Raw genomic sequence first — 16,369 nt, forward strand, 5'->3', positions numbered from 1 at the left:
TTTAATCCCTAGAACAAAAAAAAAAAAAAAAAAAGCACAGAAAACCTGAACATTCCGAAGAAGATATACAGGTGGCTAATAAGCATATGTAAAAATACTCCACATCAAATGTACAGAAATGCAAATTAAAACAAGATACTACTACCTACCTATGAGAATGACCAAAATTCAGAACATTGAAAACACCAAATGTTAACATTTACCGCAGATAGCAAATGCAAAATGGTACAGCCACTGTGCAAATAGCAGTTTCTTACAAAACTAAACAGTCTTATCATAGTCCAGCAATCACACTAGTTGGTATTTACCCAAAAGAACTAAAAACTTTCATCTACACAAAAACCTGAACATGGATCTTTATAGCAGTTTTAATCATAATTGCCAAAACTTTGAAAAAACCGACATGCCCTTCAGTAAATAGATAGATGGTGGTATATCCAGACAATCGGAATGTTACTCAGTGCTAAAATGAAAGGAGCTATCAAACGATGAAAAGACATGGAGGAAACCTAAAATGCATATTATCAAGTCAATGAAGGCAGTCTGGAAAGGTTACATACCATTTGATTCTAACTATATGCTATTTTGAAAAAAGCAAAACCATGTAGGTCATAAAAAGACTCATGGTTGCTAGGGGTTAGGGGGAAGGGAAGGACAAATAGGTGCAGCATAGAAGATTTTTAGGGTAGTGAAACTATTCTGAATGATAGCATAATAGTGGATATATGTCATTATACATTTATCCAAACACAAAATGTAAAATACAAAGAATGAACCCCTGAACTTTGGGTGGTTATGAAATATCACTATTTATTCATCAACTGTGAAATCAATTAATCAATAAGAAATTTTGTACCTTCTGCTCAATTTTGCTGAACATAATACTGCTTTAAAAATTGTTCTTTTGTTAAACAACTATTAGTTAATTTCTTTTTCCTTGGAGGTTAAAAATTGAATCCTGGTGTATGTTAATCCTTGTGTATGCTAAGCATGCACTTCACCACCAAGTTATACCCCCAGTCACCAGATAATATGTTTTTAGTTCTTTTCTTCTTCAGCCTTTTTATTTTTTTAAACCAGTCCACATTTACCAGTATCTCAGCAATCATAATTCCTATCAAGGGTTTTAGAAAAAAATAATTTCATTGATTTTGTCTGATTCCCATTAATAGTCAATAATAATAAATGATATAGTGAGTGCTTACTGTATTTTAGTATTCATGAAGAATATGAAGACTTATCAACTTAGGGAGTTAGGACGTATGTAGAAACAAAGATAATCAACTATACAAAAAAACACTCCTTGATAAGAACAACTACATGATGTAGTATCACAAAGCACCACAAAGGCTCTGAGAAGGAATTGATCATTTTGAGGAAGAGAGGGATAATGAAGGCATAAGGAGTGACTTGATCTAATGCTTGGAGAAAGGAAAACATCCTTTGATCCTAATGTCTCAGAAGTTATTTTGAGTTTTTTCTTTCACTGCCCATTTATCAAATTAATACCTCAATGTCTCAACTTCAAATCCCTCTCCAAAGAGGGTACCATTCCTACTCTTGCATAGAAATATAACCAACTTCCCCCCTATAATGGCATTTCTTTAACTTTACACCCTAGCTTTCTCCTGTAACTGATATTCTGCTTAATTTCTTTTTTAAAAAAAAATATTTTTTAGTTGTTGATGGACTTTTATTTTATTCATTTATTTATATGTGCTGAGAATCAAACCCAGTGCCTCACATATGTGAGGCAAGTGGTCTACCACTGAGCCATAACCCCAGCCCGATATTCTGCCTAACTTTAAAATAAACTTCTTCCTTCACTTCCACAGCCCTAATTCATCCTGGCTTTCCTATCTTTATGATCTTTAATCTCTGAGGTCTTTATTCATGTCTCTTTTCTCCCATGCCTACACAGTAACATTTGTCAACACTCAACATTCCTTAACACTCTAAACTCTTCTCTATTACTCCTGAAGTCTTCTCTTCAGCACTCTAACTGCCTAGACATTCTCTACCTATGTAAACAATCTATAGACACCTTAAAATCAACATGTGATCAAATTGAACTCAACATTTATCTGCCTTTCAGATTTCCCTAATCACTGTGTCACAATTACCTATCATTTGGACTTAAAACTTAAATCCTCACTATACTCTGTTGATGCCTGCTTTGCAAGATGTCTGACTTATTTTCTTTTTTTTTTTTCCCTCCACCACCACCTAATTTCATTCTCTTTAGTTAGTAACTACAGCAAAAATACTTAAGCCAGGTGCAGTGGTGCACACCTGTAATCCCAGAAGCTCGGAAGGCTGAGACAAGAGGATCACAATCTCAAAGCCAGTCTCAGCAGAAGCAAGGCACTAAGCAACTCAGTGAAACCCTGTCTCTAAATAAAATACAAAATAGGGCTGGGGATGTGGCTCAGTGGTCGAGTGCCTCTGAGTTCAATCCCCAGAACCACAAACAAATAAATATTTAAAGCTGGGCATGGTGGCATACACCTATAATCCCAGGGGTTTAGGAGGCTAAGAGTGTGTGTGTGTGTGTGTGTGTGTGTGTGTGTGTGTGTAGTTTCTTGCCTTTGAATTCTTCATCCCTGGTAAAACCAGACATATTTTACTAATTTTCTAAATGCTGATTTATTACCTTATTCTCCTATTAATGCCCAAAACTAAATATATTTGTGTGTGTATGTATAAATATATATATATATATACACACACATATATATGTGTGTATGCATATGCAGATATACATATATACATCAATGTGTATAGATAATAGTGTGTGTTCATAACAGTTCACCTCACAAACCACCCATATTCAGTCAACTCACAGAATACATCTCAATTTTCCAATTCAGACCCTCACACTAGAGATACAATATAGGGGTTAACAGGACAAATCTAAGTTCAAATCACAGCTCTGCCTCTTGCTTAGGTAACATACTTAACACTGAATCTGTTAATTATAGACTATTAATCATAGTCTATAAAAAAGGAAACTCATAGAATAGTTTTGTTAAATGGAATGATGCATTCGGAGTTAACATTAATCTTCAATAAATAATCATTTTTCGGGGCTGGGGATGTGGCTCAAGCAGTAGCGCGATCGCCTGGCGTGCGTGCGACCTGGGTTCGATCCTCAGCACCACATACCAACAAAGATGTTGTGTCCGCCGAGAACTAAAAAATAAATATTAAAAAAATTCTCTCTCTCTCTCTCTCCTCTCTCTCCCCCCCTCACTCTCTCTTTAAAAAAAAAAAATAATAATCATTTTTCACTTGCTTCTAATAGAGTCCCTGCCTACAATGCTTTGTTACTATTCACCTCTTTAAAATCAACCTTTTTTTTTTTTATTGAATCAAGGGGCTTGCACTTGCTTGGCAATCACACTGCCACTAAGCTACATGCCCCATCCTAAGATCAACCTATTCTTTTTGGCTTAGCTGACATTTTATTTCTTCAGTTTATAATTCCTCTACCTTCTCCTAAATCATACAATTCTTCTCATCTATACTTTTCATCAGAACTTTAATCACAGACTTTGTTTTGTAATTTAATGAGTAGAACTCTTGTCACTTCAAAGATAATCTCAGTAGTCTTACAGGAAGGAAATATTTTTATATGACTCTATAAAATACCTGTCTATTTTAGTACATTAATCAAATCTAGTTTCTCTAATAAACTAGATTCTACCACATATTAAGGAGTTACCCTAGCCATGAAATACATTAGTAAAGATTCAAGCATGGCAAGTATTTCAGTCTGTTCAGGCTACTATAAGAAAATACTTTAAACTGGGTAATTTATAAACAACAGAATTTACTGTACACAGTTCTGAGTGCTAGAAAGACCCAGTTTAAGATGTTAGCAGATTGTGTGTCTGGTTAGGGACTTTTCCACATAAACAGCAACTTTTATTTTTACCTAGCTCTTTGGGGTATCTTCTATAAGGGTACTAACCCCATTTATGAGGCCAGATCCTTCATAATCTAATAACCTCCCAAAGGTTCCACTTCCTAATACCATGACCTTGAGGGTTAAGATTTCAACATATTTATTTGGGGGGCGGGCACATTCATACTACAGCAGCAAACTTAAGGAGATAATCTTGGCACAACTATAACATCACTTGAAACAACCCAAGCCAAATATTTTAGAGAAAAAAAGGATCTCTAGTCACATATCATTTGTTTAAGTGAATAATTGGTATCAAAATATCTGAGTTGTGGAATCCACTGTTTTTGTTTAGAATATATAACTATGTTTATTAGATAAAATATTTAGAATAATAGCAACAGAACTATGCTAAAGTAATTAAACTCACTGAATTTTTAAAAAGTAACCAGAATATTAATACCTGCATACAAGCATCTTGACCTCTAATTGCAGCTATGTGAGCTGCTGTCCAGCCTCTTGTGGTTACTTGTGTGATATCAGCTCCATGCCACAGCAGCCAATGAAGACACTAATTAGAAAAACAATTATGTTAACAAGTGATAAGGAAGATGTTTTTAGCATTTTGATAACTCCAGTTTTGATGAAATTAGGAGAAATCTATAACCCAAACCACAAATGATGAAAATGGTGCCAACAGTACAGATCAAACAGGGATATGAGAGGATACAACGAGGAGAACACCCACCCAGGGTCACACGTCACATGAGACACATACTTCTCGAATGTGAGAGGAATCCACCAACAGGCCAAAGTGTTTACTTCAACTGAGACATACAAACTGATACAGAGTCTCTGAACCCGATTTGATTACATGAAGTAGATAAGTCCAAACAAAGAAGAAACTACAAATAATAGCGATAGTTATGAAAGCAGTCTATGTGCGTATGTCAGGGATAAAAAAGAAAAAACAGCAATGTGGAATAGACCTATTGTGGCCTACAGGCTGAGAAAATGTAGTAGCTTAAATACCGCCCACACACACCCCCACCCCCCGCCACACACATACAACATTGAATCATAAGAAAAATTCTAGTTGGCCTTGTACACAGTTTAATAAAAAGAGGGCTGGGGATGTGGCTCAAGCAGTAGCGTGCTTGCCTGGCATGCGCGGGGTGCTGGGTTCGATCCTCAGCACCACATAAAAAAAATTTTTTTAAAAATAAAGATGTTGTGTCCACCGAAAACTAAAAATAAATATTAAAAAAAATTCTCTCTCTCTCTCTCTCTAAAAAAATAAATAAAAAGATTTACATAAAAATGTTCACTAAGCATTGTTTGTACAAGCTAGAAATTGAAACCAACTAAATATCTATCAATAGAAGTATGAATAAATTCTGATGAAATGAAGGAGAATACATGTATATAACTACATGGTTAAAACTCAAAAACATATTGTTGAACAAACAAAATAAACTAAATAATTATACACATAACATGATGTCATTTATATAAAGAACTAATAAACACCAAAATCTGTATATAACATTTATCTCTGGAATTGGAAGGGATGACAACTGAGAAGAATGCTCAGGGACTTTAAATATATCCATAATATTCTACCTCTTTTCTAAAAATCTGAATTAATTACATGAAAAAATGTTATGATGGGTATTCATGATGTTATCTTCTATAAGTTATACTCTATGCTTACCTTTGGAATCCAAAGCCCAAACTAGCCCAAGTGGCAAGATCTCACAGAAAGGCCCACATTAAAGTGCCCCATTTAAGCCAGAATAACCACCAGCATCTGAGTGAACAAGCCTTCAAAAAAGTCTAGCCCCACACATAAATCTTCAGCTAAAGTCACAAATGTAATACAAAAGAGAGAAACTGCCCCTGGAATCCATATTCTTGGTTCACTGATGAGTATGAACAGTTATTTTATGACCCTAAGTTTTGGGATAATTTGTTATAAAATCCTAGTACAGTAGAATATCCAAATGTTAGACTGAATTGAAAGGAAAACTATTTGCAGTGCCTAGCATAAGGTCTCATCCTGGTCTGCTAAATTTACAAAACTGCTATAGGTGTAAACTTACCTTATAATATGCATAGCTTCTTACCTCCAAGCTTCCAGAATGTGCTGCCCAATGCAAAGGGGTAAATTTATGGAGAACATCAACTTCATTAATGTTGGCTCCACGTTCCACTATTTCTGAAAGCTGCTTTACATCTCCTGCTCGTACTGCATCATGAATGCTACCAAAATGTACCTTCTTCCTGGCACCTATTGAAAAATCAAATGGGTTGAGACTTATTACAGAACTATGAATCATTTCAGGTTTGTAAAAATTTACTGCAAAGATGTTTATTATTAACATTTTCATTAGACTTCTGGCTTTAGCTCTGACACGAAAAGAGCATGAAGGTTGACACTCATATTCTTATAGGAAAAAAACTGAATACACTGAAAATAAACAACTTTCCTTGTGTCCATAAGAGAGCTGAGGCCTCAGGGAAAACTGCTATTATAAATCTGGGGAGAAAGTTAAATACAGAGAAATATAGTCGAGTTCAACTTACTTGGAACATAAGGTGGTGGAGACATAAACTGGCAGAAGCACTTGAACAGTAATTCTGATGACTTGCCCAGGCTGAATATGACTATCCTAAAAGTGGGAAACTTGCAGGGACTTAGGAAGACTTAGGAAACCCCTACACTTTCATATATTTTACCTTCAGAAGCAACATGAGGATACTACTACGAGAAGCGAAGAACAATCTCCTCACATCTTTGATATGGGGGAAGGGAACATGATCATTTTGAAATATGCTCAGTGTTTTCTTTAAAACAAAAAATAGACTCCCTGGGCTTGGAATGTAGTTCAGAAGTAGAGCACTTGCCTAGTATAGGTAAGGTCCTGGTCCAATCCCCGATACTGTAAGGGGGGGAAAAAGACCTACTTTCCAGTGAAGAAAAGTTTACCAGAGCCTTATCTCACATATGGATATATTTTATCAATATGTTTTTCTTTCTAATTTATTTGTCTTATAATAAGAAAGAAATGGCTGGTCACAATTTTTAGTGCATACACTCTAGTGGTTTATATTCTATAATTCAACCTATTAAACATCAAGAGTGCATTGTCAGGCTTACTGTTCTGCGAAATATTTAATGTGCATCGTGAACCAGAGGCAATAAAAATTATCTAAGTATGAAGAGACAGTTACTGAAGGAGCAAAAAGGAGTACATAGTTCAATGCAAGCATTCCCTAAGCAAAACTAACCCAAAAAATTATTGAAAAGTTACTCTGAAAACAACTAATCTAAACTAACTTGTATTGACATATTTATAATCAGAATATTAATTTCTTCTAATTACTTTTGATAGGGTCTCATTATGTTGTACAAGATGATTCATCAATCCTCCTATCTCAGTCTCTCAAGTGGCTGGTACTACAGACACATGCCACCATATCCAGTAGAATGTTAATTTGGTAAGGTTAGAATCTTATCTTGTACTAGAATCACATCTTAGTAATACTAACTCTTGGCAAAACAGTATAAATGTACTCAAAATCCTTCTGAATATCTATCTTGTACCAAGCATTACAAAAACATGATGGAAGACATGGATTAAATACATTTTCTTTAAACCAGTACAATAAGACCAACAAATGGTGTTCTACCCACTCTACTCCCATTTTGTACAAGGATACTATCCTGATCACCAAGCCCCGATTCCAAACTGCTACTCATTGGCTACTGCTAGTCTATAGAACAAAGTCCAAAATCTCTGAATGATGATCTGTGCTCTTCCATAATTTGGACCCATATGATTTTATGGAATTTTTATCACCACATTCCTTTCCAAATTAACTCATTAATTCATACACCATTCACTTAGAATTAGTGTAACCATAAAATAAAAGATGAAGACATAAATTCACAGATTAGTAGAGAAGAAATAAACACAATTTAGAAAATAACATGATAGGGCCGGGCATGATAGTACACACCTATAAGTAATCCCAGCAGTTTGGGAGGCTGAGACAAGAGAATTGCGGGTTCAAAGCCAGCCTCAGCAATGGCAAAGTGCTAAGCAACTCAGTGAGACCCTGTCTCTAGATAAATATAAAATAGGGCTGGGGTGTGGCTCAGTGGTCAAGTACCTCTGAGTTCAATCCCCGGTGCCAAAAAAAAAAAACATAACATGCTAAGAGCAATGACCAAAATATTTATAGGAACGTATATAACCACAGATAACTTCCAACTCAGCTAGAACAGGAGGGCAAGGGAATAGAAAAAGATTCCCAGAGAAGGTAAAATCTTAGACGAAACTTCAAGAATTATCAGGAGTTTACCAAGTAAGGTGGGAGCAGTGGAGTTTATCAAGTAAGGTTGGGAGCTGTGAAAGGCATCCTAGACAAAATGAACATTAGGATATGGTTTAAATTTTAAAAATAAGAAAAAAAAAGTCCTATTGCTGAAGCATAAAGTAGAAGAGGCTTGAACAAGACAAGAGATAGACTATGGTAGAAGTTGTGAAAATACAAATAACAAAAAAAAAAAAAACCTTCCCCTTGAGCATACAGTGGAGAATCATTGAGGATTAACTGATTGATTGATTAATACATGAGATTGAACCCAGAGGAGCTTCACCACATCCCCAGATCTTTTTTTATTTTTTATTTTGAGACAGGGTCTCACTAAGTTTCTTAGGGCCTCACTAAGTTGATGGAACTGGCTTTGAACTTGCAATGCTCTTGCCTTAGCCTCCCAAGATGCTGGGATTACAGGCATGCGCCACCATGCCTGACTCACTGGGGAATTTTAAACAGAAGAATTATAATGATCATATATTAGGCCATGACTCAAGTTTTTAAAATTCAAAAAAAAATGAAATCATGTCCTATATCTGATCACAATGAAATGAAACTAAAACTCAATAGCAAGAGAAACTTTACAAATTCTATAAATACATAAAGACTGAATAACATGCTCTTGACTTTCATTGAGAAAGTCAGAAGGAAATTTTAAAAATTCCTTGAAACAAATGAAAATGAAATAAAACACACCCAAATCTGTGGAATACAGAAAAAGCAATACTGAAAGTTTATGGCATCAAGTGCCTACATCAAAAAAATAGGAACATTTCAAATAAACAACCTAATGGTACATCTCATTGTCTTAGAAAAACAAGAACAAACCAAACCCCAAATTAGTAGAAGGGAAGAAATAATAAATAAATAAAGGAAAAGGAGTCTAAAAGAACAATACAAAGGATCAAGGAAACAAGGAGTTGTTTCTTGAAAAGATAAAATCCACAAACCTTTTAGCTAGATTACACAAAAAAGAGAGAAAAAAAAGAGCTAAATAAATAAAATTAGATCTGAAAAAGGAGACATTACAACTGCTACCATAGAAATGAAAAGGATCACTAGGGATACTTTTTTAAAACTCTATGCTGACAAATTGGTAAATCTAAAAGAAATGGACAAATCACTGGACACACATGAACTAGTAAACTGAACCAAGAGAATATAAAAATCATGACTAGACCAATTAACAAAGAATAAGATTGAATTACTAAAGAAAAGTCTCCCAACAAAGGAAAGCCCAGGACCAGATGGCTTCACTGCTAAATTTTACCAAACTTTTAAAGAACTAACACCAATCCTTCTCAAACCATTCCATATATTTGAAAGGGAAGGAATCCTTCCACACTCATTCTATAAAGCTAGCATAACCCTGTTTCCAAAACCTGACAAAAACACAACAAAAAAGGAGACCAATATCTCTGATAAACATAAATGCATAAGTCCTCAACAAAATACTAGCAAATCAAATTTAATAGCACATCAAAAAGATCATATATCATATCACATCAGTTTCATTTCAGGGATGCAAGTATGATTCAACATAAACAAATCAAGGTCTGGGGATACAGCATAGCAGTATAGCAAAAATAAATACATAAATAAACTCAACATATGCAGATCAACAAATAAGGTGAAGGATAAAAGTAATAAAAATCAGCTGGGTATATATACCTGTACTCCCAGCTATCTGGGAAGCTGACAGAAGGATCACTTGAGCCCAGGAGTTCAAGATTAGCTAAGGTGACATAGTAATAATACCCTACAAAAGAAAAATTTTTTCCTAATTAAAAAAATAATTCATATTATCATCTCAAGAGTCAGAAAAAAGTATTTGATAAAATTCAACATTCCTTTATGATAAAATTCCTGAAAAAAATAGATATATAAGGATCATACCTCAACATAATAAAGGCTATATATGACAAACTCATAGCCAACATCATACTGAATAGGGAAAAATGGAAATCATTTCCTCTGAGATTATGAACTACAGTGGACACATTGGTGCACACCTGTAAAACCAGTTATTCAGGAGGCTCAAGCAGGAGAAGTACAAGTTCAAAGACAACCTCAGCAACTTTTAAAGACACTATCCCAAAATAAAAATAAAAGGGCTGGGAACGTGGCTTCAGTGGTAGAGTGCCCCCTGGATTCAATAACAAGCACCATGAAAAAAAACAATCAAGAACAAGACAAGGGTGTCCATTCTCACTGCTCTAAAGTACCAGAAATTTTAGTTGTAGCAACTGGGCAAAAAAAATAAAAGGTGTACAAATAGGAAAGGAGGAAGTCAAATTTGTAGATGATATGATTCTAAACAGAAAAACCTAAAGACTCCACCAAAAGACTATTAGAAACTGACAAATGAATTCAATAAAATAGCAGAATACAAAATCAAAAATCAGAAATGGGTAGTTTTTCTCTATCAATTATGAATTTGCTGACAAACCATAAAAGTAACCCCATTTGCAATAGCCACAAAAACAATTTTAAAAAACCTAGGGATAAACTTAACTGAGAAGTTTCAATGAAATTCAATGAAAATTCCAAGCACTAATAAAAGAAATTAAAGAAGACATTAAAAGATGGAAAGACCTCCATGTTCATTGATTTAAAGAACTAATAACATTAATTAATTATACTGTCGGCTGGGGTTGTGGCTCAGTGGTAGAGCACTTCCCTCGAACATGTGGGGCACTGGGTTCCCTCCTCAGCACCACATAGAAATAAATAAACAAAATAAAGGTGTTGTGACCATCTACAACTCAAAAAAAATATTTTAAAAAAATGTTCATACTCTCCAAAGAGATTTAAAGATTCAATGCAATCCCTTTCAAAATACTAATGGCATTCTTTACAGAACTAGGAAATACAATCCTAAAATTCATATGGAAGTACAAAAGATCCCAAGTGGCCAAAACAACCTGATTTCAAGACACACTACAGAGCCACAGTAATCAAATCAGCAGTATAACAGCATAAAAATAGACATATAAACCAATGGAACAGAACAGAGAGCCCAATGTTTTAACAAAAAGTGTTGGGAAAACTCGATATCTGCATGCAAAAGATTGAAACTTAACTCCTCTTGCCCTGTACAAAAATCAACTCAAAAATAAATCAAAAACCTTAAGGAAAGCCCTGAAATTCTAAAACTACCAGAGGAATATATAGGAGAAATACTTCAAGATACTGGTACTTAACAATGGTACAGGAAATGAGTTTCTGGACAGGACTCCAAAAGCACAGGCAACAAAAGCAAAATATGACAAATGGGATAACATCAATCTAAAAAGTTATCGACACAGCAAAGGAAACAATCGACATAGTAAAGAAAGAAAATATTTGCCAGCTATTCATCTGACAGAAGATGAATAATTCCAGAATATATAAGAACTCAAAAAAACTTAACAATAAAAAACAAGTAATATAATTTTTAAATGAGCAAATGAGCTGAATAGACATTTCTCAAAAAAGAAGTACAAATGGCCAATAAACATGAAAAAAATCTCAATATCATTAGCCATTAAGGAAATGCAAATCCAGATTATAATGGGGTCCATCTTACCCCAGTTAGAATGAATATTACCAAAACAAATAAGCAAAAAACAAAACAAACAAAAAACACTGGCAAGAATGTAGAAAAAAAGGAATGCTTATAAACTATTGGTAGGAAAATTAATTAGTACAGTCACTATACAAAACAATATGGAAATTCCTCAAAAAACTAAAAATGAAACTATCATATAATCCAGCTTTACCATTCCTGGGTATATACCTGAAGTCATCATAACAAAAAGAGATACCTACACAGGACTAGGGTTGTGGATCAGTGGTAGAGCAGTCACCTAGCACTTATAAGGACTGGGTTTAATTCTTAGTACCACATAAAAATAAAATAAAGGTATAAAAAAGAAGATAGATATTTAAAAAGAGAAAGATACCAACATATCCATGTTTACTGATGCACTATTCACAATAACCAAGCTATGGAATCAGCCTAAGTACCGATCCATAGATGAATGGATAAAGAAAATACAGTATACATACACAATAGAGTATTGTTCGGTAATGAAGAATAATGAGCTAGGCACTCAGAAGTCTGAGGCAGGGGTGAAGAAAAAAACAGCACTAAAAAAAAAAAAACAGAATAAAATCCTATCATTGCAGCAAAATGGGTGGAACTAAAGGATATCATGTTAGGTGAAATAAGCCAGACACAGAAAGTATTTCATACGAGGAACTTAAAGAAAAAAAAAGTTATTTGAAAGTAGAAAAATATAATGAGAAAGGTGCCACAGGCTCAGGGAGTGAGGGGATTGAAAGGAGAGTGGATGGGCACTATGAACATGTGATATGTGCACGTATGGAAATATCACCATGAATCCCATTAATTTGTATAATTAGTGTGTGTTATTAACAAAATCCAAAGTACCTCAGGCACAATTCAGTTACATTTCTATTAAATTGCACTCATTTCATCCACTATGGGTCAGCATTGTTGGCAAATTATACAAAAATCCAGCATAATGATGTAATGAGATATCATTTTCTGCTAACTTTTTTCAACAAATACCCATTAATCACCCACACTGTACCAGACATTTTATGCCTGTTATCTGAGCCCTGCAAGCTAAGTCTGATACTATTTTATACCTAAGGAAATTGAAGGCAGAGATTTCAAGTAGGATTCCCAATTGTCAAAGAGAAGATAAATTGAAACCAGGATGATCTATTTCCAGATTCAAGCTATAGCAAAGTTGAACTAAAACATACACACTAAACAAACAGAAACTGTTCCAATTTCCCTAACTACCAAAAAAAAATCTACATTGAAGAATAAGTGGAATAATGAGATAGAAGTATGATGGTAATGAAATAGAAAGTTAAAATATAAAGACAAGTGTACTATCTTTTTAAAAAAAGGAATTAAATGATCAGATTTTTAACACTGAGTTTATATGGCTGGTAGTGAGAAAATTATTGACTAGGGAGCAAAACGGCAAGATTAGCGAGTCAGGGAGACTATGTAAGAACATAAATACCACTTTAGACCAGAATAATTGAGACCCTCAACTAAGACAGTAGCAGTGAAACAAATGAAAACAAATTCAACAGATAGTAATGGAAAAAGGATGACCTGAACTTGGATGAGTATAGTGGGTGAAATAAGGAAAGAGTAGTGGAATAAATCCAAGGTATCTTAGTCACTTGAATGCAATCTTGCCATTGCGATAGAAAACATTAAGGGATATAAGAGTTTATGGATACAAAATTGCATTTGGGGCTGGAAATATAGCTCAGTTGGTAGAGTGCTTGCCTTGCTGCACAAGGTCCTGGGTTCAATCCCCAGCACCCCCCCCAAAAAAAAATTACATTTGGGGTATCATAATCTTGAGGTGCCCAAGGAAGTTTTCCAAAAAAGAGATGCATACTTAAGTTTGCAGTTCAGAGGAGAGATGTGGAATTCAGGCCTCAGTGTTAGGCCTGTAGAAAGCTTTTTCTGACCCTCTTCTCACCCCATAATGAAACCAATGGAACTTTATGTTCCTTTCCAATACTTAATCACATTAGTCAGTATAAGACAGATTATGCGCCTGCCTTCTTTAATGCTATTTCCTTGCAACACTGCCCACGGTAGACACTAAATATTTATGAAGATTTGAATGAATAACACAGAACAGAAGCCACAGTACATGACAGGAAAAAAAAAGGGGGGACCACTTTTAGATGGCACCATCAAGGGAAGAAAACAACACTTAAGAATAGAGCAAAGTAAGTCAGCAAAGGAGAAGACCCAATACAGTGAAAAGAAAAAAAAAAACTAGGTGAGCCTAAATTATTATCTCCACAGGATCAAATACTGCAGAGAAGTCAGGTAATAACTTAAAAGGATCCAAAAGATAAAACCAGAGTTGATGTCAATTTGAGCAAGAAGTTTCAAAGGATGCGGATCAAAATAAAGGGGGAAATGAGGGAGGATGACGGATGGGTGAATAGTCTGGGGAATCAATGAAAATAAAGAAGGGGAAAGAAGGCGTGACTACTCTAAACGGAAAATGCCAACAGAGGCTAGGGCTGCTGTGGGCTGATGTGTGAAAAGAAGTGTGGCAAAGTCAAGAGCCAACAAAATAGTCTGACTCACACGTGTTTGCAGTCTCCTTAAAGGAAGAGGAAGGGCCCGAATTGGCCACCCCAGGCATGGTGCAATCCCTCAGACTCCAGGGAGGAGTGGAATCCAGGCCCCTGCTGCTGCGGCGGTCTTCACTTGCTCTCACCCACGAGCCACTGTAGCGGCTGCAGCCGTCTTCGTCGTCGTCGCTGGGACGGTAGCCAGAGTCCTCCCTGCTTGCTCTCTCCCAAGAAACCCTACCTCGGGAACCTTCGTCTTCACTTTCTCTCTCCCGGAAGCCACGGAGACGGCGACCGGCGTTTTCGCTAACGCTCACCCCCGAGGAGTCGCTGGCCACATAGCCGCGGTCCTCACTTAATCCGTCCCAAGAACTACTGGGGTAGTGGCTACCATCCACACTCCCTCTCTCCCAAGAGCCACTGAGTCGGCGGTTGTGGTCTCTGACTGTAGCACCAGAGTCGCTCGAGTGCGGGTCGCCGACGTCACTTGAACTCAAGTCGCTGCTGGGGAAGCCGCGGTCTCCCCTCACTTTCACCAGAGAGCTGCTGTGACGGTGACCACCATCTCCCTTGACTCTCTCCCGAAAGGCACAGCGGTGGTGGCCTATGTCTCCAACGACTCTCCGCGAGTCCCTGCGGGAGAAGCCGACCTCTTCACCCACTCTTCCCAAGGAGACCTTGAGGCGATTGTCGCCTTCTTCACGTTTTCTCTCCCTGTTGTCGGTGAGACAAAGTCCCTGGGCTTCGGCAAGTCTTCCCCTGGAATGGGCGCCGTGAGAACCGTGTCGGCCGTTTACCTTCCACGCATGATGGCTGGTACGGCGGCCACCGTCTTCATTTACTACTCCCCGCGAGTCGCTGTGGCGGCGGCCGCCATCGGCGGAAGCCCTTTCCTCTGAGTCGCTTTCCAGCGTCCCGACTCCGGCCACCTGGAGGGAGTGGTGGCGGAGCCGTTGCCTTGGAAACGAGTAAACTTCCGGCGTGGTGCGGTAATTTCCGTTTGCTTATTGCTACGTCACTTCCTACTTCCTTCCTTTCACCTTTTTCAAGGCTTTGCTTCTGGAGCGGAGGGAAGGAGGTGTGGATCAGTATTCGGTGAGATTTTTGATCCGTCTTGAAGAACCTATCGAAGCCTGAGGTTCTTCTTGAGAACAGCTTGTCATCCATCTCGCCCTCTATCGCTCAGCGACCCAAATGGAGGCCCCAGGACTGCAGTCTGCGTAGGTGACCTGTGTAGCGCGGGCCGGGTGGGGCCTTTTCGTCCTTGGCAAACCTAATATACTTTTTCAGTGCTGATTGGAAGAAAATCTGTTCTTATCCTGTCATTTCACAAATATTGAGAAAGACCTAAGAGAGAATTTAGCAGCTACAGCCGCTGGCTTTATTGAGTGCCTACTAATGCCGGGCTCTGTGATTATCTCGATAGGTGTTAATCCCCATTTTACAGGTCAAGACTCAATATATCAGTAATTTTCTAACATCGGACAGCAGGTAAGTTGTAAAGCCTGTGTAAAACACAGGTCATTCATTCGTCAAAAGACTGCTCCAGGTCTTCTAACCTCAAATCCAGATTTCTTTCACTGTAACATGTTCCTATTCAACAATCTGACTAAAATCTTTCTCTCCAACTCCATTGATTAGCACAATCGCTTCCATTCACTATTTGTTGTAAATTTATGGGTCAGGTTTTGTGCCAGCAGCCGAAAATACTAAGAGTTTTCTGCCCTTCAGGGATATGGCCCACCTTGCTTCCCCTCTCAGCTGTTTTTTCCACTATTAATGCCTTGCCACACATATCTTCTCCCTTCAGGAATAATGAACTGGGGTCCTGGAAACACTTTTTCATATATGTGCTGTGCTGTTCCTCCTACCCAAAACTACCCTGCCTCCCCCATCCCCAAACCATCATCCCACCCTCCAGCTTTGTCCAGAGGACACATTTGG

General features: G+C 37.0%; 1 protein-coding gene across 2 annotated transcripts in view; it reads right to left on the reverse strand.

The window, feature by feature from the left end:
• Positions 1-15,358, reverse strand: part of ANKRD42 (ankyrin repeat domain 42) — a 136,891-nt gene extending 121,533 nt beyond the window's left edge. Inside the window, exons 1-3 of one of the 2 annotated variants that reach the window (XM_081280143.1) lie at positions 14,439-15,358; positions 6,010-6,197; positions 4,371-4,478 (exon numbers count right to left, since the gene is read on the reverse strand). In XM_081280143.1, coding sequence (XP_081136269.1) covers positions 4,371-4,478; positions 6,010-6,197; positions 14,439-14,496 — 354 coding nt within the window. In that variant the 5' untranslated portion in view covers positions 14,497-15,358. The remainder of the gene's footprint in view (positions 1-4,370; positions 4,479-6,009; positions 6,198-14,438) is intronic. The other variant, XM_081280144.1, reaches the window with a different exon arrangement.
• Between the last annotated feature and the right edge of the window lie 1,011 nt (positions 15,359-16,369).

The sequence above is a fragment of the Spermophilus citellus genome (genome assembly GCF_964194105.1).
Source record: "Spermophilus citellus genome assembly, chromosome: 2".
Classification (NCBI taxonomy): Eukaryota; Metazoa; Chordata; class Mammalia; order Rodentia; family Sciuridae; genus Spermophilus; species Spermophilus citellus.